The sequence below is a fragment of the Dryas octopetala genome, chromosome 2 (genome assembly GCF_963921425.1).
Source record: "Dryas octopetala chromosome 2, drDryOcto1.1, whole genome shotgun sequence".
In the NCBI taxonomy this organism is placed as follows: domain Eukaryota; kingdom Viridiplantae; phylum Streptophyta; class Magnoliopsida; order Rosales; family Rosaceae; genus Dryas; species Dryas octopetala.
The window spans coordinates 18,176,455-18,199,757 of record NC_141367.1 but is presented as its reverse complement, the minus strand read 5'-3'; the positions used below and the strand labels follow the sequence as shown (position 1 = coordinate 18,199,757).

The 23,303-nt window shown below is 37.4% G+C and overlaps 5 protein-coding genes across 6 annotated transcripts; all 5 read right to left on the bottom strand.

Annotated features, from left to right (window-relative positions):
- Positions 1–441: 441 nt before the first annotated feature.
- NCED6 (nine-cis-epoxycarotenoid dioxygenase 6) lies at positions 442–2,368 on the bottom strand. The gene has a single exon (XM_086230723.1). The coding sequence runs from the start codon at positions 2,366–2,368 to the stop codon at positions 572–574; it is 1,797 nt and encodes a 598-aa protein (XP_086086849.1). The 3' UTR covers positions 442–571.
- A 4,490-nt stretch (positions 2,369–6,858) lies between these two features.
- Positions 6,859–11,005, bottom strand: LOC147293662 (protein SULFUR DEFICIENCY-INDUCED 1-like). 2 transcript variants are annotated; one of them, XM_086231518.1, is made up of 4 exons: positions 10,771–11,005; positions 8,854–9,066; positions 8,127–8,282; positions 6,859–7,429 (listed from the first exon to the last, which is right to left on the bottom strand). In XM_086231518.1, the coding sequence occupies exons 1-4, from the start codon at positions 10,897–10,899 to the stop codon at positions 7,016–7,018; spliced, it is 912 nt and encodes a 303-aa protein (XP_086087644.1). In that variant the 5' UTR covers positions 10,900–11,005; the 3' UTR covers positions 6,859–7,015. The 2 variants fall into 2 exon arrangements, with proteins under 2 accessions (XP_086087644.1, XP_086087645.1); XM_086231519.1 differs by having other exon boundaries at positions 6,859–7,426; positions 10,771–10,997.
- Positions 11,006–12,480: 1,475 nt separating this feature from the next.
- LOC147293661 (ubiquinol oxidase, mitochondrial-like) lies at positions 12,481–14,838 on the bottom strand. The gene is made up of 4 exons (XM_086231516.1): positions 14,291–14,838; positions 14,075–14,203; positions 12,937–13,425; positions 12,481–12,686 (listed from the first exon to the last, which is right to left on the bottom strand). Exons 1-4 carry the CDS (start codon positions 14,639–14,641, stop codon positions 12,627–12,629), a joined length of 1,029 nt encoding a protein of 342 aa, XP_086087642.1. The 5' UTR covers positions 14,642–14,838; the 3' UTR covers positions 12,481–12,626.
- A 2,290-nt stretch (positions 14,839–17,128) lies between these two features.
- LOC147293660 (ubiquinol oxidase, mitochondrial-like) lies at positions 17,129–20,042 on the bottom strand. The gene is made up of 4 exons (XM_086234634.1): positions 19,444–20,042; positions 19,228–19,356; positions 17,735–18,223; positions 17,129–17,460 (listed from the first exon to the last, which is right to left on the bottom strand). Exons 1-4 carry the CDS (start codon positions 19,804–19,806, stop codon positions 17,401–17,403), a joined length of 1,041 nt encoding a protein of 346 aa, XP_086090760.1. The 5' UTR covers positions 19,807–20,042; the 3' UTR covers positions 17,129–17,400.
- Positions 20,043–20,585: 543 nt separating this feature from the next.
- On the bottom strand, positions 20,586–22,883 carry LOC147293659 (ubiquinol oxidase, mitochondrial-like). The gene is made up of 4 exons (XM_086234635.1): positions 22,489–22,883; positions 21,969–22,097; positions 21,286–21,774; positions 20,586–21,072 (listed from the first exon to the last, which is right to left on the bottom strand). Exons 1-4 carry the CDS (start codon positions 22,819–22,821, stop codon positions 21,013–21,015), a joined length of 1,011 nt encoding a protein of 336 aa, XP_086090761.1. The 5' UTR covers positions 22,822–22,883; the 3' UTR covers positions 20,586–21,012.
- Between the last annotated feature and the right edge of the window lie 420 nt (positions 22,884–23,303).

Here is a 23,303-nt window from a genome sequence, read left to right as displayed (position 1 = left end):
CTCCCCAGCCTCCGCGCACCCCCCTCCCCTAACCCCCAGCCCTAGCCCCATCCCCTTTCCTTCCCGCCCCCACCCAGCCCTCCCCCAGCCATCCCAGCCCGCCCCCAGCCATCCTCCCCCCTCTCCCTGCCCGACCACCCTTCCCCCCTCACCCCCCTTACCCAACCCCAACCCCAACCCAGCCCCCTCACCCCTTACCCAAACCCCCGACCATCCCCCTGATCTCCCCCCAATTTTTTTTAAAAAAATTTAAAAGGTTTTAATTATTTTAAAAAAATTTTGTATTTAAAAAAAAATTATTATTATTTTTAAAATTTAGAGAAAAAGACGAAAAATACCCATGCCACGTCAGCAGATAACTGTTTATTTGACAGAAAAACTAACGGAGGTACTATTTTGACACAAAATGAAAGTTGAGGTACTTTTTTACAAGTTTTCAAAGTTGAGTTACTAAATTAAAATAACATGTAAAATTGAGGTACTAAATTGTAATTTGCTCTATAATATATATCATATATGGCATATATTAATTATCTGCCCAACTATATACACTATCTAGCTGTAGCTAGCTTTATGCTTGTCCCTTCAAATCTTGTTCACTAATAAATGTACCATGAAACCCATAAGGAACCCTAGAGGGCAATCTCACTGTACCCACTTGCTTCATGTTCGAAGCCTTCACTATCACCACCTCAGACCTCTCCTCCACCTCATCCCTCACAAAACCCATTATAAACCCTTCATCTTCATCTTCACCATTCTTTTCCTGCACGTAAAACGGTTCACCACCGAACCGGCCGGTTCCGTACATGTACTTGGTCACCAACCCGGTTTCCAAATTTACCTTAGCGAAACCCGAACACTTGGGCCACGGCTCAGCTATCGCCATGTACACGTACCGGGTTTTTCTCCCTAAGAGCTGCTTATTCACCAAACCCACTTCCAAATTCAAACCCGGAACAATGACCCGGCGGGTCGAATCCCCGGTTCTCAAGTTCATCCTGATTTCGGATAATTCAGCCCGAATCGGTTCATTCTTATGCTCGTTGAAAACCGAATCGGGCGGGTTCATGCACGACCCGATCACAACAATGATTCTGTCCCCGGTCTCCGAAATTTCCTCCCACGCATTGCACAAATGGAAGCAAAAACAATCGGGTACGTGGATCCACTGAATACCCGATTCGCAAACATCATTTTTCGGCAGAAATCCGAACCGAGACGTCTTGTTTCGGTCGTAAATTACGGGCGACCCGCCTTTTACCATTTCGGATAACTTGAATATCACTTGCAGATCCGGAATCACCACATAGTTTTCTGTTATGGCGAAGTCGTGTACCATTGTGGGTTGCTCAAGCGTGATCCCAATGTCACGTGACTTCCTCCCGCACGTGTCGAACTTGAAGTACTTGAGATGCGGTTTCTTCACCACGTCGTAACTCAGCACGTGAAGCTCACTCGTCACGGGGTCCACCTTTGGATGCGCGATCATCGGACGCTCCAGACCACCATCGAAATCAAACCGTCCGATCGTTTCAAGATCACCGTCACCGTTGATCTTGACATTGTACGGAAGGTCATCTTCCGACATCGCGAGTAAGCGTCCGTTGAAGTAGACCAAGCCGGCATTAGCCACGCCGGTTCCCTTCGAGCCGTCGACCAAACCGATCCCGGCTCGAGCGAGGAATACGAGGAGCCGAGCTAGGCCCGTGTGGCCGTGAAGCTCGCCGATCGGCTTGGGAAATATGGGCCTACCCAGCTTGGCTTCTTGCTCAAGCCGGCTTGTGCGCGTGTACCTACAGCTGTAGCTGGCTCGATTTCCCGCGCCCAAAGTGAGCGCGTGGACCATACCGTCCCCATCAAACAAGTGGTGCCCGCCTGACGGCGCGAACCTGGGATTTGCGCCGTTACGGACGTAAACGCCATGTAGGCAGTCCGGGATTTGGCCCACCACTTCGAGTCCATGGTGGACCGGACACTCCCGGACCGGGGCAAAATTACCGGATATTTGGACCGCCGGGTCGATGGTTTTGGGCAGGCTCTTCTTCTTTTCCAGGGGTTCTATGATCGAGGCCTCTAATGTGTCTAAGAGTGAGGCTGCAAGCTTTTGAAATGGGTTTAGGTGAGGTGGGTAATTGGGCTTGGGCCTTGTTGGGTTGAGTTCTGGCATGGGCTTGATTAATGGTGCGGAATTTGGTGGTGGTGGTGGTGGGTATGGCAATGGTGGTCTCACAGCTGGTTTTTGAATTCTTTGAGGGTTTAGGGTTCTTTTAATGAGAATTTTGCATGTGGGTGTGTGAGTTTGAATGGGATTTTTGAGTGTAAGAGAAGATGGTGGAGTGGTGATGAAGTGCAAAGAGACGTGCATGGCTACAAACAAAAGAGAGAGGGGTATGAGTAGTGGGGTGTGGAGAGAATGGGGAGTGCAAGGGTGGTTTTATATAGTAGAAGTGGAAAGTGTGAAGTGAGGTCCATTTAAGATGTCTAGCTCACCGGGCCAAAAAAAAAAAAGATGTCCAGCTCGGAAGAGGAGAAGTGGACACGTGGGAGGTGAGAATGGGTGGGTAATGCATGTAGTACAAGTAAGTCTACTCTGATATGTCATGGTTAAAGCTATAGGTGGTGAAGATTAGACTTTAGAGTGTTTGATGATGCTCTAGGCTTCTCTACCCAAATTTTGGAAGAGAAAGAAACCCCAAACAAGGAAATTATACTTGTGCAGTGAAGCAAATATCTGTGGACACGTAGTGTTGTATATGTATGTGAATGGAAGGACACGTAACAACTAACATATATATTACATATATGAATCCACAAGCTGACAAAAATAGCTAAATTGCTTGCTAACAAATAACAATCAAAACAAGTTCATATTTGCGAGAAAGAAATACGAAAATGGCTCACTACAATATTTTATACATTTTAAATTTAGCTTTATTGATCATATTCATATCTAATCATTTTAAATACATTTTATATAGCATTTTTGTGATTTTTCTAACTCAAAAATTACAATTCTATCTTTAGATCTTTTCTCCCAAAGTTGTTCAGATATTGTATGATCATTGTCACACCCAATAATTTTTCTTCTTAATTAATATTATATAAACATAATAAGTTAAGATGCATGCAAATCGTAATTTTCTTTTTTAAGTATCATTTCTCACTTATTTAAGATATCACATTTGACTTTTATCTAATGACATTGTGGCTACATATATAGGATGCTCAAATGGACAAAAGATCGAGCATTCATGTTATTATTCTACACGCTTATTGCTTCGTAGACATAACAGCACAGCAGCACTATATATACTTTTTTGGTTGAGATATACACAATTGAGTTGATAAATATACATTATTTCAGAAGGTTATGTGATCAAGTTCAAATTCTCTTCCTCATTAAATACTTTCTTAGGAGTCCTTAATTTGTATAAATTTTCATCTCAGTGTATGGTTTATAATTATCAACTCATAATAAATTTATATAGTTTAGTATTTAGTGTCAAATATTGATTATTGTATTGAAAATTCGATCCCTTAACATATTTTCTCTGTTTGTTATCTAATAATAAATTAAGAAGGCATGAGATAAGCATGAGTACGTAAGATATGGGTAGGAGGCACGTGGGTGAGGAGGTCTTGACCACCTCCTGGCCTCCCTCGTCCGTTTGACCTCCATGCAAATGAATGCGAAGGATTATCAGAAGCCCACATGCTCGATCGATCTATATATCTATAATGTTATTGTCATTCCCAAGCCATGGTTTCCTTTCTTTCTTCATCTGCAGAGCTTGTGCATTGTGCGTGAGAGTGAGCGTTTCACGTGCCCTAAAAGACAGTCCCACAGATACGTGTCTTTACAGGCATTTGGAACCCACGTGCAGTCAACCCACCACACACCAACCTATGGTTACTTTTGTTGCTTTCTTGGCCTGCCATTTATTTCATCTGTTAATGATTTAATTCATCAGAGCTAGCCAGCTAGGTTAATTAATTAGTATTTTTTGAAGAGTAATTACTAGAATAATGTGTCGATATAGGCTTATAGCTAGTGAACAATTTGATGATCGACGTTAACAATTTTATTTGAGAAATATAGTTTAACTACGAGTAGTTGATTTATACTACACTACTTAATTATCGTGGAATATACACCAATGTTAAAGGATGATATTTTCAGATGATTCACTCGTTTGGTAAAATATTAATGATACTAAAACCACCGAAATTGTTAAACTACTAAAATAATGTGTTCGTATAATGAAAAAATTTGATGACGTTAATAATTTTGATCGAAAAATACAGTATACAGATCACTACGAGTCGTTGATTAGTACAACACTTACTATGAAATTTACACCAATTAGCGATAGCCAGTTTTCCTTGCATACGAACGCGCTTACGTACCCGACCAACACGAGTAAATTTTTCTGTATATTCTTTTTCTTTTTTCTTAATTAAGTAAAATTTTTTGTTTCACTCTTATGTTTCTCTTTCGTTTTCTACTTTGTTGGAATATACCCAAACATCTAGATTACATCATACAACCCCCCACATTCCCCCTATACAAAAGATCATTTCTAAACCATAGGCATAATGTCAACTACCATAAAAACAGTGAACACTTCTATTGCAACAAAAGATCATTACTATTTTTCCAATCATATACAGGGGACCTTTTCCAGAGAATTTACTACAAACAAAAACTAACAAGAACTGTAACATGTGCTTCGTTACCTCCACAAAAACACATGATCGATTTATTAAGTTCCTCATTGACCAGCCTCAAAGTGGTATGTCTTCAAACGTCCAAAGACACTAACGATCTCCATAAGCTAGAAAAGCAGCATAAAAGGCCTAATCGATGAACATAGGGAAAAATAAAATCAAAAGAGTAGATGCGATTTTGGTAAGTAAAGAGAAATAAATGCATCATAAACATCATACCATATTACCATTTTCGATGAAAGAGCCTTTGAAATTCCACCAATGAAAATCTGAGCAATAAGGGAAAAAGAAAATATGATAGATCGAAGCTCCAGATATCAACAAAGACAAGTAGCACATCACAACATTCATCATGTGTATAGACTCAAACACCAAGATAATATTTGACACAAACTAAAATCTGAACTTTGATATATTAGTAGGAAAAGCCAGTAACCAACACTGCAACATCACCGTAAGTACAGTAAAGCATATAGAGAATCAATTATGGTAATCCAGTAAGGCCTTCACCAAGACTAAAAGTAATGATAAGGCTGATGGCAACAATGATTTTTAAATAGGGGATTATTAATTAATTAATTATATAGGGAGTTTATGTTAAATGATCATTTAAATAAGCTTATTATTTAACGGATCTCTTGTGGGGCTTACTCTATATTGTATTTTAATGATCAAAATCATTTACTTTTTAGATCTCTATTGAAGAATCATTTTTGTAAAAAATTAGATAAATCAGAATTCATTTAACTGTTTGATTAATTGGTTATCATTCAAGTGTTTATTGAAAACATTTTATTTATCTATTTATTTGATCGAAATTAGATATCTTAATTGCTTCCGATTTATCTAATTTTTTTTTTTTGTAAGGACATCTTTGAATATAGACTAAAAAATAAAAGACTTAGATCGTTAAAATACAGTATGAAGTAGGCTCCACAACAGATCCCATAAATAAAATTATTTGATGTATCCTTTAACGGTTGCTCCTTCTATTTATATACACATGCCCCCTTTATTGAGGGACCCCTCATTTAAGGGTAAATAAGGGACTCTTGTGGGGCCCACCTCATAGTGTATTTTGACGATTCGAGTTATCTATCTTTTAGGCCTCTATTAAAAGATCATATTTATAAAAAAATTAGACAAATCGAAAATCAATAAAATATGTAATTTTAATCAAATAAATGGACGAACATAATGTTTTGACAAGCACTTAAATATTTACCATTTAATCAAGAGTTATTTACACTTACACCCTCTGAGGTTTCAAAACTGTTGCACAAACCCTCTACAGTGAGACGAAAAATGATGAGAATGTATGCAAAAAGACATGCTAAGGGGGTGGAATGGCTTAATAAGATTACTCAAAGTGTAAGGTCCAACCTCAATACAAATATTTTCTTCTTTGTTAATTTATTGTTTTCTCTTGTAGGGGTTAAATGCAACAGTTTTGAAACCTCAGGGGTGTATGTGTAATTTTTGAAACCCAAAAGGTGTATGTGAAAAGACGATAAACCTCAGGGGGTATAAGTGTAAATAACTCTTTAATCAAACCATCAATTGGTTTCCGATTTATCTAATTTTTTGCAAAGTGGCCGGATACTTTAATAAAGACTTAAGAAATAAACGGCTGCGATGATCGAATTACAATATGGAGTAAGCCTACAAGAGATCTCTTATTTTAGCCTTTAAATGAGAGATCCCCCAATAGAAAGGCCGTTTACATATATATATATATATGAAAAAAAAAATACAAAAATTATTATCAAATCATATATAATCACAAATTGTAATAAAATTATATGTGAAATGAAAATTAAATGTTAAAGAAAAGCGTTTGGGGAAAAATTATTATTTATGACCATGTGACATACTAACATGATGTTACCAATTCATTCAAATTATAATATGTGTACAATTTTTAAAGGTATTGTTTAAGACTTTAGATATTATTGATTGTACGCGAATTATAATTTGAATAAATTGACAACAACACGTCAGTCAACATACCACGTAGTATTACAACGACAGTATAATTTCTCGTGTTTTGGTGTATAACGTATCAACTTATTTAAATTACTCATAACGTATCAACTACAGATCGACTACGGGCTACACAATTACATATGCTAATGGCAAGCAATACTTTGATTAATACATTTACCTTTGATCGATTACTCATTTGTTATACAGCCATTCCGGTCCAAGTGATTATCTTTATCATGCTATTTATACATGCATTCAATAATTATGAAGCTAAAGGAAGCATCTATGTTGTATAGAATCAACAAGCTAATTGATCTCTAAATGAAGAAATCTCTTCAAAGATAGGAAGTCGCCTTGATCTTAAAGGAGTCCAGTGATTCACCAAGTGGTCAAGCCCCTCCAAAAATGCATCTTCTATGTTTAGACTTAATGAACTATTCGATGACAAAACTACAGGCTGGCACTGCTCTAGCTCCTGCAGCAGTTCCTCTGCACGATTTTTCGACTTGAGGTCGTCGGATCCAGAAAGCTTACCCTGCAACACTTCGTCGAGAACTGATTGTGCCTCGGTGTATCGGGTTTGCTTGATCAGGCACAGGCATAAGTTGCAGGCCTTGTTGGCATCTGGGTCGATGATTTGAGCTTTACAATACACTGCCTCTGCAGCCACATGATTCCCTTGTTGCATGTAGGCCCAACCTAAGTTCCCCTGCTGACAGATTTGTAAGGTCAGGTCTGGTGATAACAAGGCAAATAATTGATGACACGTACAGATTTGCAAGGTCAGGTCTGGTGATAACAAGGCAAATGATTGATGACACATAAGAAGGGGAATGCTCTGTAAGGTCAGGTCTGGTGATGACAAGACAAATAAGTCAAATTTTAGGTTATTTGAGTTATTATTACTATTTTGGTATGAAATATTACATACAAATATGATAAGAACACTCATCATCATGTTCTATTAGCAAATCAGAATTATCCGCAAAACACACAGAATTTATTTAGAAGGTGAATCTCTTGGCCAGCTACTCATGCTGCATAAGTCAGTAGGCAAGTGATCCTTATTTGTTTGCTTTTTTGCACAAAAATTGAATATGCTAATTAAGTAAAGCAAAAGCCATACGGGTTTTCAAATCTTATTAATACAAGGGCACATGAAACAGGACTTTGCTGAACATTTTATAGGTAATTAATTTTAGAAGTTTAGATTCTAAGGGAAACTATAGAGAAAACTAGGTTTATACTGAGTTTCATGATTCTACTTTCTTCTCTATTATATAAGCGCCAAAACTACTGAATGAGAAGTGTGAAAAAGCTTCAAAAGACTACGGTTTTGATGTCACAGATTCTATATATCAATCTGCAATTTAGTTGTGAAGAAGAAAGTTATTACTGTAACCTATTACCAGTATTCTGGAGGTCTCTTGCTTGATGGTGACTTGAAACTTCCTTCCATGAGAGCGTGCTGTCTTGGTAAGCTTACCATTGAAGGCCTCTCCTTGGTAAATCATCCGAAGCTTCTGCTTCAATAGATCTATTTGTTCCTCAATTCTCCCACATTTCTGTTAAGTTATTATATGGGGTCAGAACGAAATGACAAAATAGGGGTACAATGAAAGCACACAGGCTGAAAACTCTAATTGGGGTCAGGAGTGTGGTGTCCTAGGCTTTGGTTTGGGTGGTAAGGGAGGGTTGGGGTGGGGTAGACAACCTAGGTTCCAAAAGAAGTGTGACTGGTCACTCACAAACTCGAGCATTCTACTATATTATGCACAAACTTCTTCAAGAAATTTGGTTGCCAACTGGAAGGGGAGAGGAAAGAGGGGGTTTAAACACCAATTGTTCTTCAAAACCACACAAGTCTATTTAGAGGCAGTTTCAACCCTTGGCATTGTGGTCAGAAGAAACTGGAGTGATTGATAGTTAGACATGACCACAATTACCAATTAACTAAAATGGCATAACACTTGTTGGGAACCCTATGGCACCTTTCATTATACTGTCAATTTCATGATGATCCATACACCTTCGAAGTTAATGGGATATCCATATGCCTCTTTTAGAGGGATATCAAATTAAAGGCACCCCTTTATTTGGTGGGATCTTTGATAATTCTTGTGCTTGTGTATTTACCTTGTACAAGTCCATTAGTACATTGTCTAAGGATTCCTGTGCCTGCTTGGAGCAGCGACCCCGGAAAGACTTTATTGCTTCAATTGCTTCTTCTGCTCGATCTTGCTGTTTCATGACTACTGCCATGTCTTTGAGGGCACTATCCACCCTATCTCCAGCATTTATTGCCTTCCAGAACAATACTATAGCTGCTTCTGGATCCTTCTGAACTAACTGCATTTTCCAGAGAAGGAACAGACAAAACAACAAATATTAACAAAATAGCAAATTGGCCAAGGAAACACCAGACGTCTGACAGGGGATGACAAAATCATAACACATATTCCACAATCATACAAATGAATAACTGCACCTATCATTGACTGAGTGACTCCAAGAAAACACACTAAGAACATAGTACATGCAATATGCACATTTTGATAATTAATGTCATTTACAATTGGTGAAAAATCTCTAATAACAAATAAGAAAAAGAATTCGGTATATTTTCCTCTCATCATCGACATTTCGATTGTAATGCCATTTCTACACAGAGTGAAGCCAAACAGGCCACAAGAACAGGGCATTTCCAAACTTTCTTCTGTGTGTGTCATTTGTAGGATAATGAATTTAAGTATCAGAACATATATCTTTATGATTGTAAGCAACTCTGTCGTATGTTTAACTACTTCATCCAGAAGTACATTAAATTATCAAATGCTTCACAAAGTCATAAACCAACTCGGAAGGATTCTCCGTATCTATATCCTTCCATGGATATATATTTATCCAACTAGCTCTGTGAACCGGCAGACAACAATGCAGTGAGAGACGTCAATAAAAAATTCAACTATGCTTATTATTTAGGCCACCAAGTTTAGCAATTTATTTGTAATAACTGACAAATTGGCTATCTGTTCAAATTCAATGGAGCATACTCTTGCAACTGAATTGTTTTCCAAGGCCTGACTTAACTCAAGTGACACAGGATGAGATTGGATGGGTGGGGTGAGGGTAGATTCTATGTTTACATCTTCAAGTAAGCCAAAAGAAAATAGTTCCCAAAGGATCAAACCCACCATTTTCCAACAATTAGTCCACACACACAAAATAATACTTTTTTTTTTCTGCGCAAATCACTCTTTTTGTCTGTGTTTCTTTCTTCAAATGTGAAGAAATGATGGCAATGCCTTGATTCAAAAGCTTTAAAAGAAGAAAACTTGGGTGACTAACTGTAAGCCTCTTGCTGAAGTGGTAAATAATGAGGTGTGTATAAAGCAGAACCAAAGCTTGACCCTTTTGTTATAGAAATGTCATAGAAAAGTGGAACTACTCAAGTGTTATAAGGAAGAGTATACATACTTGCTCTTGTTATGGCAATTTTATTAGTTTAAACAGGGAAACAAAATAATACTTGGATACACACTCCTTAAGAAATGATCAAACGGCCCAGATCACTCCATCACTCTAATAACTACAGTCCAAAACAACCCATATTAGTTGTTCTGACAGGAAACAGGATTAATTCATTGTCAAAATAGGAAACTTCAACTTCTCTCTTTTTATTATAAATTCTCCTCAAAATTAACCTCAAAATGCAAATTAATGAAGATTTCCCAGCATCTATTTCTCTAGCTAAACAAACATAATGTCAGATATTAGACACTTCCCTAATTCAGCATTAAAAAAAACAAAAAAAGACCAAAATTAAATCACACAATCACATAATAAAGGAGTCATTGAATCAGCATGAAACTGAAAATTCATTAATTGAGCAATCCAAATCCAAATCCAAATCACAAACATGTTTAAATAAACATAATGAAACGCAATGAAATATGTGTATATACCTATATATATAGACGCATATACATACATACACGCATAGATATGTATATATATATATATATAAAGGTATGAAAATTGTACGAAGAAGACCTGGACGTGCTTGGCACGAACATAAGGGCTATCACCAGGAGGCAGCTTGTGAAGAACATGGTAGGGAGGCAGAGGAGGGTCGACTTGTTGCAGTTGCGGCCTCTCTGCTTTTCTTGGGCTCGTCATCATCTTGTGATCTGGAGCGGGGACTTAGCTATGGAGATTGGAGTTGGTGAGAGTTGTGAATTTGGAGGTGTTTTTTTGTTGTATGGAATGGAAGGAATTGAATGTGGACTTGATTGCGTCCAGGTTCGAAGCTTTGATGGGGTTGGGAGGGAGATATCCGCTTGCCACGTATGAGTTTGGAAACGTGCACTTGGCGTGAAGCGAATGAGGGGACGTCGGTCCCTTCATGGCACTTGTGGCGGGTCGGGTTTAATCCTGCTTCCCTACACACACTAAAAGTCTAAAAGTGAGTTTTGACTACCATACCATGCACTTGGTATCTTTCTCTAACACCGCTTTATATATACATAAACAAAAAAGTTTTAAATTAAACTGGTTAATAAAATAATATGGTGCTAACCATTCTTTTGAGTCTATTATACAATGTAATTTTATAATCTATACTTATCATTTTTTTGATCCCCAATCATTAAAAGGTCATCACATCCTTGCAAAAAAAATTCAAATTGGAACTTATTTAGCTATTTAATTATCATGAAAATCATTTCATGAATGTTTTATAAAAAAAATTGCGTTCATCTATTTGTTCTAGCATAATTAGCTTATTGGTAGGTGATTAAACAATTTTCGATTTAGTTGATTTTATGCAATGTTGATATTTGAATGAAGATTTAAAAAATAAACGGTTCGAATTATGAGATCACATTGTATAACGGGCATAAAAAGGTGGTTAGCGCCTTATTATCCTATTAACTTATTAGATCTAGAACGCTACGTACTCATATGTTGAAGGGGAAAGCTACTTACCTTCATCTTCAACCTTTTTTATTATTATTATTTGCATTCTATAGTGTGGTATGTGACTATTTTCTTTAGGTAGCAGCTGAAAAGAGATTGGAATAGCAGTCTAAAAAGACTAATGCTGCCCAAAAGAATATGTTTCAAAAGAAGTGATTTGAACCGTTAATTTTTTAAATCACCCTTTATAGATAATCTCTACAAAAAAAATCAACTATATTGGACAGTGTTTTGGTCATAATTGTTATCAAATAAACAGACGGTATGTCTAACTGTTACAAAAACCGCATGTTTATTTGATAAAAGTTACGTAATTAAACAATTTTTAATTTGGTTAAATTTTTTTGCAAAGATAAGCTTTAAAGTGTAATCTAAAAGATAAACAATTTCGATCATTATATTACACTACAGAAATCTATAGTGTAATACATCACTCTATAGAAATCTTGTGGACCAAAGCTAAAGCTTCTCACTTCCACGTTCTTTATTTCTTATTGTGGAGATTTGTCACTTTCCTCCTAATTTATAAATCAATCTTGTGGGATTCTAAATTTTCCAATTGTTTACATACATGATGAAAATATTTGATTGATATTATAATTCATTGTTTGTTATATAAAGAAAATTCTTGAGGCCAGGCAAGCATTGTTGAGGACTGCAAAAGCTTTCTTGGCCGTGACTGGAATTATAGTGAGCTTGGAATTTAGTAATATGCATCTGTAACTGATATAGAAGCTTATGCAGGTGATTATATAGGCCATTCAATCAATTCAATAGAAACGAAAATAAGATATGCATCACTCAATATTCTTTACCCTCTCATATCTATTTGAAAAAACAATATGTTTCCAGAGATGATAGTCTTCAGCATATACAAGACATGGGTCATATCACATAGACGTTACTAATTCTTGGCATACAAGATGCATTCCTCAGCGGTAACCAACGGGAGCTGGTGCGTCTCTCAATTCCTTTCCCTGAAAATGAATATCCTGCATCCAAAAGACGGGCAGATTCAGAAACCGAAATTTATAATTCGAGCCATGAGATAATTTTGTGAACCATGAACATATATGGCTGTCTTGTTATGTGTGAAATTATCGGCTTCACAAAACGAACATTATGCTGATTACTGAGGTCTTCAAAACTTAGGGAGAAACCAAAGCTCAATGCATCTAAACAAGTAAGAAAATAGTAAAAGCAATAGAGAGCATGTAAATGGAAAAGGAATTTAATGCTCACCGATGCAAAATGGTTGACATCCCGATGGTGAGCTTCATCTGCACGAATGACAGTGATAACATCCTTAAGCGTTGCATCTTTAGGTAGCCTCCAGTAGTCAATTGCAATTGCAGGTGCCGCTACATTTTCAATTTTGCCATTATCAATATCCTTCAAATACTCGGTATAAGAGTGTATAGCCTCCTCCTCCAGATACCCAACAATCCTATGTGCCACTTTGGGGGAAACCAAATAAAGCACAAAGAAGGCGTTGAAGAAGACTCCCTGCACAGTGAGAACCAGTAGTCTCTCGTACCACATAGGCTGCACAAGTTCCACCATTGTCATCAGGTGCATCCTCTCATTTTCTGCTTCTTCGAGCAAGGCTTTAATCCAACCGCCACTCTGCTGGAACTTACGGAGAGACCTTAAGTGCAGCAGCAATCCTGCCACCATACCAGGGACAGCAGCCACAGTTTCCAACATCATTGCACGACAACCATACCGTCTCTGCAACATATATTTCATAACAATGACAAGTGGTTCAATTTTCCCTCTTGGAGGTTTCTGAGGCTACTTTACAAATGTTGATAAGAGGAGGAAGATGAATGACAGAAAAACCATAAAATGGAAAGCTAAAAGTAAGCTTGAAACCCAGGAAGCTACAGAGCTAAGGAAAGATTTCTTGCATAGGATGTAAATTAGCTAATTAAAACACCAGCTATGCATTTACTTTTGACAACATAAGCTTTAGAAAACAGAGGTCTCCTCTACAAAATGCAATCAGAAATTAGTGTCCCTTCATCTTTTTCTTTACATCAAAGTTCACAGTAAATTTCAGAAAACAAAAAGAGAAGTAAAAACGATTAGATTAACTAAAATTCTTGAATTTGCATGCCCTGCTTCCTGTCTCAAATCTCAATCACTTTTATTATAATTAACCTTAATAACATTTTTACTTCACATAAATTGTTTATATAATCTTACCTCTAGTACTATAACTGAAAGAACATTCCAAATTTTTTAAAATTAGTTACTACAACAACGGAGCCTTGTCCCAACTACCAAGCATGTCATTTTTGGGGTTCCTCTTCTATACTTAAAAATTTAAAAATACAAAAGTAGAAAGCATCATATATAAAATGAATAAAATAAATACCTTAAAGAAAATATCGGTTGGCATTCGAAGAAGCTTGACAGTTCGGTAAGCAAATCTGTCCAGAAACGTCTTCGGCACATGGTGCTTGCTCAGATCGATCGACAAGTCCGCTTGATAAGTCTCCCATGGCTGCATTCATCAACCAAAATTCAAGATTCAAGCTAATTAATATTTAATATATGACAAAATACAAAATAAATAGCTTAATTTCTTGACCATGAAGCAATTCCAAGGCCACACAGTCCCGTCCTCCCTCGTAATCTTGGGCCTTGAGATCCCCCAGTAGTTCGAAACCATAACACTTTCGCCGCCTTTCTTTGCCGAGTCGCTTCCGAGCAATCTCTCTTTTAGGTCCTCCGCCGGCGCCGGCGCCGCCGTTTTAGCATCCTGCGACGCCGTGCTCATCATCCTCCGCCAGTGAAACGCGCCGCCAAAAATGGCGCCGTCCTGGCGCTTCAACAGAAACTCTGCGGTCTCCAACGGCGGCCTCACCGCGACCTCCGCCGTGGAAATGTAGCGGTTGCAGTTCCGGCCTCCGACAACGGACCTCACCGCGATCCGGTTCATCTTCTCCGAATCGTTTTGGCTTTGTCGCTAGTGATTCTCTTGGTGTGAGAAGCTATGGCGTCTTCCAGTAGTAGTTATATATATGGCGAGGGTTTTTCTGTTTCGCGGGAACATGGAACCATTTTTAGGCTGTTTTCTTGGGGTCGAGTTCGGTATTAATGGGAAGGACAGTTCGAGATGATGAAATGAACTGTCAAAAATGCGTGAATTTCGTTGAGAGTACGGGGGATGTGTTTAGGACCCGGTCTTAAATTTTCGAAAATTTCGGCCCATTTTAAGTGAATCTAGTAGTATACTAGTATTTTATTTTATTTTTATTATCTCTAAATGACAATAATATTATTATTAATTTGTAAAGTGGGTTCCATGCTTCTTCCCTACTCGCACTAAAAGTGAGTTTTGGTTTTTGACTACCATGCAATTGGTATCTATCTAACACCTCTATTTTTTATATATATATAGATACAAAAATATTTTAAAATGAGCTGGTTAGCAAGATAATACGGTATTAACCGTCCGGCTCATTACACAACATTATTTCATAACCTGAACCATACATTTTTTAGATCTTCTTTTAAATATCATTTTTGTAAAAAATCATTTAAATAAGAAATTATTTAGCCATTTGATTATCATCACAATCATTTCAATGTTTTATAAAATAAACGGTGTTCGTCTATTTCTTTGAGTACAATTAGATTATTGGTAGTTGATTAAAAGATTTTTGATTTAGTTAATTTTTTGCAAGGCTCATATTTGAATGGAAATCTGAAAAATGAACGGTTTAGATTATGAAATTACGTTGTATAGTGGATTTAAAAGAGTGGTTAGCACCGTATTTTCTTACAAACTAGTTAGATCTAGAGTGGTATTGATATATCAAAGGGGAATGCTAGCTACATTCTTCTTCAACCTTCTTTCTTATTTTCTCATTCTATAATGTAATTTAATGATCTAAATTATTCATTTTTAAATCACCATTTAGAGATCATCTCTATAAAAATTCAACCAAATGAGAAATTGTTTGGTCATGTAACTATTATTGAATAAATAAACAGTGAGTCTAACTATTACAAAAATTGTCAGTTTATTTGATAAAAGCTACATAATCAAATGATTTTCAATTTGGTTGATTTTTTTTTTTTTTTTTGTAGAGATGACTTTTAAAGTGTGATTTAAAAAATGAACGGTTTCAATTATGATATTACACTGTAGAATGATAAAAATAAGAGAAAAAGTCAGAGGGAAAGGTAGATTGGAAACGGTAACTAGCATTCCTCATATCAGAAATCATTTTACCATTTGATTATGCTAATGATCATTTCAATGTTTATTAAAAATATTATGTTTGTCTATTTATTTTTTCGTAATTAGATGACTAAATAACTTTTTATGTGGCTGATTTTTTTTAAGAATAAAAGAACTAAAGAATAAAAAATTTGAATCATTACATTAAGGGTTAAGACCACATAAATTTCATTTTCGTTCCTATCAAAAGAGGAATCCCTTTAAAAATCTCTACCGTATATAAGTGCTGTTATGCTTTTGGCCCTATATTTTGAAAGCACTTGTTAAAAGATTTTTTTTTTTTTTGCCAGGCTTGTTAAAAGATTGTTAAATAGTTAGTTTGGAGGGTTAAAAACCTAAAGATGCCCTCAAAATATGGGTTTAAATTAAAAATTAAAGTAAAAATAATCAGGAATGAGATATCTTATTTAATACATGAATTTTTTTATCATATCAAAACATGTTATGAACTCATAGATTTTTTTTGAGGACTTGGGGTAGGCCAATTGGCCAAGCAGTTGTGCTGCCCCCATCTCACCGAAACTCGATCCCCCTTCCCCCCTCTAGGCCTTTTTCCTTGGCCTCCCTTTGTAACAAAAAAAAACTCATAGATTTTTTATTTCCTCATCTGTATTTAAGATAATTTGGATCCATATTTAATTCCGGGTAATCCCAGATTGATAAACTATTCATACCAAAGGGTTATATCTTTTAATAAGTTGTGAAGAGTTTAACCATAACTAATTTCTTAACCATCCCATTAAATAAGTAAAAAATTAAATTTCAAATTTCGAGGGTTTAAAAATATAAAAATTTTGAAATTTTTTTTGATTTCGTGGAAAATTTAAACTAAAACAATTGAAACTTTTAACAAAATTTTAATAATTTCGTTTCAATAATATTTTGAAGGGTAAAAAAAATGGAAATTTCAAGAAATTTTTTGAAACTTAATTACATGTGAAAGACTCATTAATCTGTGAAACGTTACCCTGTCATAATGTAATGTGCTTCCAGTGCCAAATAAAAGTAATACATTATTATATAGAAATCTTGTGGACCAAAGCTAAAAGCTTCTCACTTCTACGTTTCTCTATTTCTTCTTGCGGAAAGCTAGGCCGTGACTGGAATTCTAGTGTAGCTGACATCTTTCGGAAAACTTGGGCCTGAGAGCTACAGGCTACAGTTTCCCCCAAACTCCCAAAGCAAAACTTTTACCTTGGGATTAATATTTAGTAACATGCATCTGTAACTGTTATAGAAGCTTGACAGAGGCTATCAGTAAGAAATACACCTGATTATACAGGTCATTCACAAAACGACATTAAGATATGCATCACTCAATACTCTTTATACCCTCTCATATCTATTTGAAAAAACAATCCATGTTTCTAGAGAACATAGTCTTCAGCATATACAAGACATGGGTCATATCACATAGACAACTAATTCTTGACATACAAGATATGCCTTCCTTAGTGATAACCAACGGGAGCTGGTGCTTCTCTCAATTCCTTTCCCTGAAAATGAATATCCTGCATCCAAAAGACGGGCAGATTCAGAAACCGAAAATTAATAAGACGAGCCATGACATAATTTTGTGAACCATGAACATGGCTGCCTTGTTAAATATGGAAACAGACTCAAACATACATCCTGAACGTTACAGGCTTCACAAAATGAACCATTATGATGATTACTGATGTCTTCAAAACTTACGGAGAAAACAGAGCTCAATGCATCTAAAGAAGTAACAAAATTGTAAAACCAATAAAGAGTATGGAAATGGAAAAGGAATTTAATACTCACCGATGCAAAATGGTTAACATCCCGATGGTGAGCTTCATCAGCACGAATCACAATGATAACATCCTTAAGGGTTGCATCTTTAGGTAGCCTCCAGTAGTCAATTGCAATTGCAGGTGCCGCTACATTTTCAATTTTGCCATCATCAATATCCTTCAAATACTCGGTATAAGAGTGTATAGCCTCCTCCTCCAGATACCCAACAATCCTATGTGCCAATTTGGGGGAAACCATATAAAGCCCAAAGAAGGCGTTGAAGAAGACTCCTTGCACAGTGAGAACCAATAGTCTCTCGTACCACACAGGCTTCACAAGTTCCACCATCGTCATCAGGTGCATCCTCTCATTCTCTGCTTCTTCCAGCAAGGCTTTGATCCAACCACCACTCTGCTGGAACTTGCGGAGAGACCTTAAGTGCAGCAGCATTCCTCCCACCATACCAGGGACAGCAGCCACAGTTTCCAACATCATTGCACGGCAACCATACCGTCTCTGAAACATATATTTCATAACATGAGATCATATTGGAAAGAAAAAAAATAGCCTTCAACAATGGCTTTTAGCTAGTATGATCAACAAAAGATGCTGCCACCACAAAAGAAACTTAGGAAGCTACTAAACAGATACAATTCCTGAGGAAGTAGAGATATTTAAATTGCAGCTTTTGCTGATTTGAAACCTACACTCAGAAAAACAACCTAACTTAGCATGACAAGTGGTTCAAATTTTATCTTCAAGGTTCTGGGGTACTTAGAATGCAGATAACTGGAGGAAGATGAATGACAAAACAACCATAAAGAAGCTATAGAGCTAAGTTTATTCCAGAGATCACCTGTTTAAGGACAGATTCCATAAATCGTATGTAATTTACCTAATTAAACTAGCTAGGCATCTAAATTTTGACCATATAAGCAATAAAAAACAGAGAGCTCCTGTACAGAATGCAATCAAAGATTTATCTGACTTCACCATCATCTAGAAGAGACTGTTTTTCTTCACACCAAGTTCGCAGTAAAATTCAGCAACCAAAAGAGAGGAAAAAATGGTAACATCAACTAATGTTCTTAAATTGGCACGCTCTGCCTCCTGTCTCAATTCTAGTACTATGCATGATCAATAATGAATGAAAAAATTTCAAATTATCAATAACAATAGAAACTCCATAATTATTAACTTCCAAGATTAGGGGATTTTCCTCTTTTTTTTTTTTTTTTTTTTTTTTTTTTTTTTTTTTTTCTATTTTCTTTTTGAGAAAAATCAAAGACCGGGGATTGACAGAAATATAAAATTAGCTACTACAACAACGGAGCCTTGTCCCAACCTGGTATCAACTACATGAATCTTGTTCACCCTATCCGGACCGCATTTATTTATATTTTCATTTGAATTACACGCTATCGTAATTACTTCCAAGCATGTCATTTTTGGTGTTCCTCTTCCAATTAAAAATTAAAAATACAAAAGTAGTAAGCATCATAAAATGAATAAATAAATACCTGAAAGAAAATATCGGTTGGGATTCGAAGAAGCTTGACAGTTCGGTAAGCAAATCTGTCCAGAAACGTCTTCGGCACATGGTGCTTGCTCAGATCGATCGACAAGTCCGCTTGATAAGTCTCCCATGGCTGCATTCATCAACCAAAATTCAAGATTCAAGCGAATTAATATATAAAAAAATACAAAAATAAAAATAAATAGTTTTAGTTCCTGACCATGAAGCAATTCCAAGGCCACTCAGTCCCGTCCTCCCTCGTAATCTTGGGCCTTGAGATCCCCCAGTAGTTCGAAACCATAACGCTATCGCCGCCTTTCTTCGCCGAGTCGTTTCCAACCGAGCTCTCCTTCCGGTCCTTCTCCGCCAGCGCCGCCGTTTCAACAGCCTGCGACGCGGTGCTCATCATCCTCCGCCAGTGAAACGCGCCACCGAAAACGGCGCCGTCCTGGCACTTCATCAGAAACTCGGCGGTCTCCAAAGGCGGCCTCACCGCGACCGCCGCCGTGGAAAGGTAGCGGTTGCAGTTCCGGCCACCGCCGAGCAGGCCTCCGACAACGGATCTCACCGCGATCCTGTTCATCTTCTCAGTTCCGATGGGTCAAAGAGGGTTTTAGAAAGTCAAACTTTGGAGGTTTTTTTTGTAGTAGGACGAATCGTTTTGGCTTTGTCGCTGGTGGCTTTCTTGGTATGTGAAGCTATGGCGACTACCAGTAGTAGTTATATATATGGTGAGGGGTTTTCATTGTCTGTTTCGCGGGAACATGGGACCATTTTTAGGCCGTTTTCTTGGGGCTCAAGTTCGGTATTAATGGGAAGGAAAGTTCGAGATGATGAAATGAACTGTCCAAAATGCGTGAATTAATAGGAGAATGGCGGTTGTGTTTGGGTAACTAATTTTTAGTTCTTTACTAGCAAATTCCAGTTACCGTACACAGTAAAATCAGCGGTAAAACACTGGCAGTTGACGATTTTGACCAGAAGTATTAATCGTAAATTACAGAAGTGCCCTTGTCCAGATTCCAAGTTTGTGGGAAGTTGCAAGGATCATGGTTGTGTGGACAATTGCGTGGCCCCATCGCTTTTTTGCCACCTCAACTCCCGTCGATTTTACGTCAAGTGACACGTGTGGGGTCGATATATTTCCAGGATGCAGCTGACAGGCGGCTACGAGGATATACATTATTTCACGTTTGTATGTTCCCTTTCTTGTTGATCAAGTTGGGATATCCACTTGCAAATCAGTCAAAGAAATTGAACTTATCAACCCATGATCTATAATCTAGAAGAAATCTTAAATTGAAATTGTTTGCTCAATATGTTTTAATGTCCGCAGGCCAGAGGAAAGTGTGACAATGATCATAAAACTGAATGCCACGCTTTTTTGCATTAGATTGATTATTCCTTGCGTGTACTTAGCAATGGAACCTTTACATACTTCATTGCTTGGAAATTGAAAATTCCATCAATAATTTAGACCAAAACTGTGGTTTGAAAAAGGTAGAAATGCAATCTGCCTTCTATCATTTTCAGTCTGCCACAGTCCATTGAAAGAGTGTAGGAATATGCATCTTCAACTGATAAAAGAAGCTTGACAAAGAGACCATTAGATTCAATTCAATCAAAACAGAATTATGGTATATCACATACTTTTACATCTTATATCAATTTGAAAACAATCTGTGTTCAATACTTCAATATACATTAGAGTCTTCACTCTTTAGCATATACAAGATACATATTATACCAGATGGAAAAAAAATCTTCAATTCTTCTCAGACGAGATGCCTTAGTGATAACCAAGGGGAGCTGGTGCATCTCTCAATTCCTTTCCCTGAAACTGAATATCCTGCATACAAAAGGAAGACAGATCCCAGAAACCCACAATTAAGAAGATGAACCATAAGATCATTTTGAGAATATGTGAACAGGGTTACTTGTTATACAAGAAAACAAAAAAGGTCTTTAAGAAGTAGAAAACAGACTAAAATATATCATAGTGCTCAAGATAGGCTTCAGAAAATTAAAGACCATGGAAATGGAAAAGGCATTGAATACTCACGGATGCAAAATGGTTGACATCCCGATGGTGAGCTTCGTCAGCACGAATCACAATAATAACATCCTTAAGTGTTGCATCTTTAGGTAGCCTCCAGTAGTCAATTGCAATTGCAGGCGCGGGTACATTTTCAATTTTGCCATTTTCGATATCCTTCAAATAATCTGTATAAGAGGATACAGCCTCCTCCTCCAGATACCCGACAACCCTATGTGCCAGTTTGGGGGAAAGCACATAAAGCACAAAAAAGGAATTGAAGAAGACTCCCTGCACAGCAAGAACCAGAAGTCGCTCGTGCCATGCGGGCTTCACAAGTTCCACGACCGTCATCAGGTGCATCCTCTCATTCTCTGCTTCTTCAAGTAAGGCTTTGATCCAACCACCGCTCTGCTCGAACTTGCGTAGAGACTTTAAGTGCAGCACCATTCCTCCCACCATGCCAGGGACAGCTGCCACAGTTTCCAGCATCATTGCATGGCATCCATGCCGATTCTGCAACATATATCAAGATCATATTGTAAAGAAAAGAAATAATCTTCAATAAGACTGTTTTTGTTCCCACCATGTTCTTAGTAAAATTCAGCAACCAAAAAGAGAAAATCAGTCATTTTTATTGAAAAATTCGTTTTGCATAACTAATTTAACAACATTTTCACTTTACATAAAAAGGCTTATATAATCATTACCTGAAAGTAAAGATCGGATAGAACTCGAAGAGACTTGACAGTCCTAAACGCAACTCTGTCCAGAAACGTCTTCGGCACATGGTGCTTGCTCAGATCAATCGATAAGTCCGCTTCATAAGTCTCCCATGGCTACAATATTCATTAACCAAAATTTTAAATTCAAAATTCCCATTGCTAATTAATAAAGGGGTAATTTTGAAAACTCCCCCATTTTTCATTTCACTAAAGACGTCTAACCTTGGTTTTCTAGAATTTTAGAAATGTAACCTTTTTTTTATGTGAGAATGGAGGCAATTAGAAATGTAACCTTTGACAAGTGCTCGAACTCTCTTCGAATAGTACTGAAACTCTCATTGAACACTACTCGAGATAGTTCAAGCACTACGAGAGATCTTAAAAATGCTAATATCGTTAAAAAGCACAAACTGGGACTATTTTTTTTTTTTTTTTCTAATTTCTCTTACTAGTAAAATACAAATAAATAAATAATTTAATTCTTAGTCCTGAATCTTCTTCTCACCTTGAAGCAATTCCATGGCCACTCAGTCCCGTCCTCCCTTGTAATCTTGGGCCTCGTAATCCCCCAGTAACTCGAAACGACCATGCTATCATTGCCGTTTGAGCTCTCCCTCTGCTCCTTTTCCGCCGGCGACGACGTCGTTTGAGCAGATGTCGTCGACTCCGTGCTCATCATCCTCCTCCATCCGAAAACGCCACCGTTCTGGTGATTCAGATACTCCGCAGCGCTCTCCAACGGAGGCCTGGCTGTGACGGCCGTGGAAATGTAGCTACGGCTACAGTTCCGGCCACTGAGCAGACCTCCGATCACGGACCTCGCCACGACCCGGTTCATCTTCTTCGCTCAAATTTTGGGTTTTGCTTAGAAACGATTGCTTTGTCAGTTTGTGGAGCTGAATTGAAGCTTTAGCGTCCTTGAGCAGTTATATATATACGCGCTGGTTCAAAGTTGAATGTCAACGGTAAAACACTGGCAGTTGACGATTTTGACCCGTAACCATGAGGAGACCGGGTTTCCGGGTCATGATTCCAAGTATATGGCAATTGTGATGGTCGCAAGTTGACGATTTTGACCCGAAACCATGAGGAGACTGGGTTTCCGGGTCGTGATTCCAAGTATATGGAAATTGTGATGGTCGCAGACGTTAGTTGGGTCAATTGCGTGGTCCAATCAGATTCTTGCCCCCCACGTGTCCATATGGTTGCATTTCTTGGAAGTACCTATTTTTGATCATTGGGGGAAAAATACTTTTGTTCTTTGTGTTTTACCCCAAAAACATATTTGTGAATGTATTTTATATTATTTGTAAATTTTAA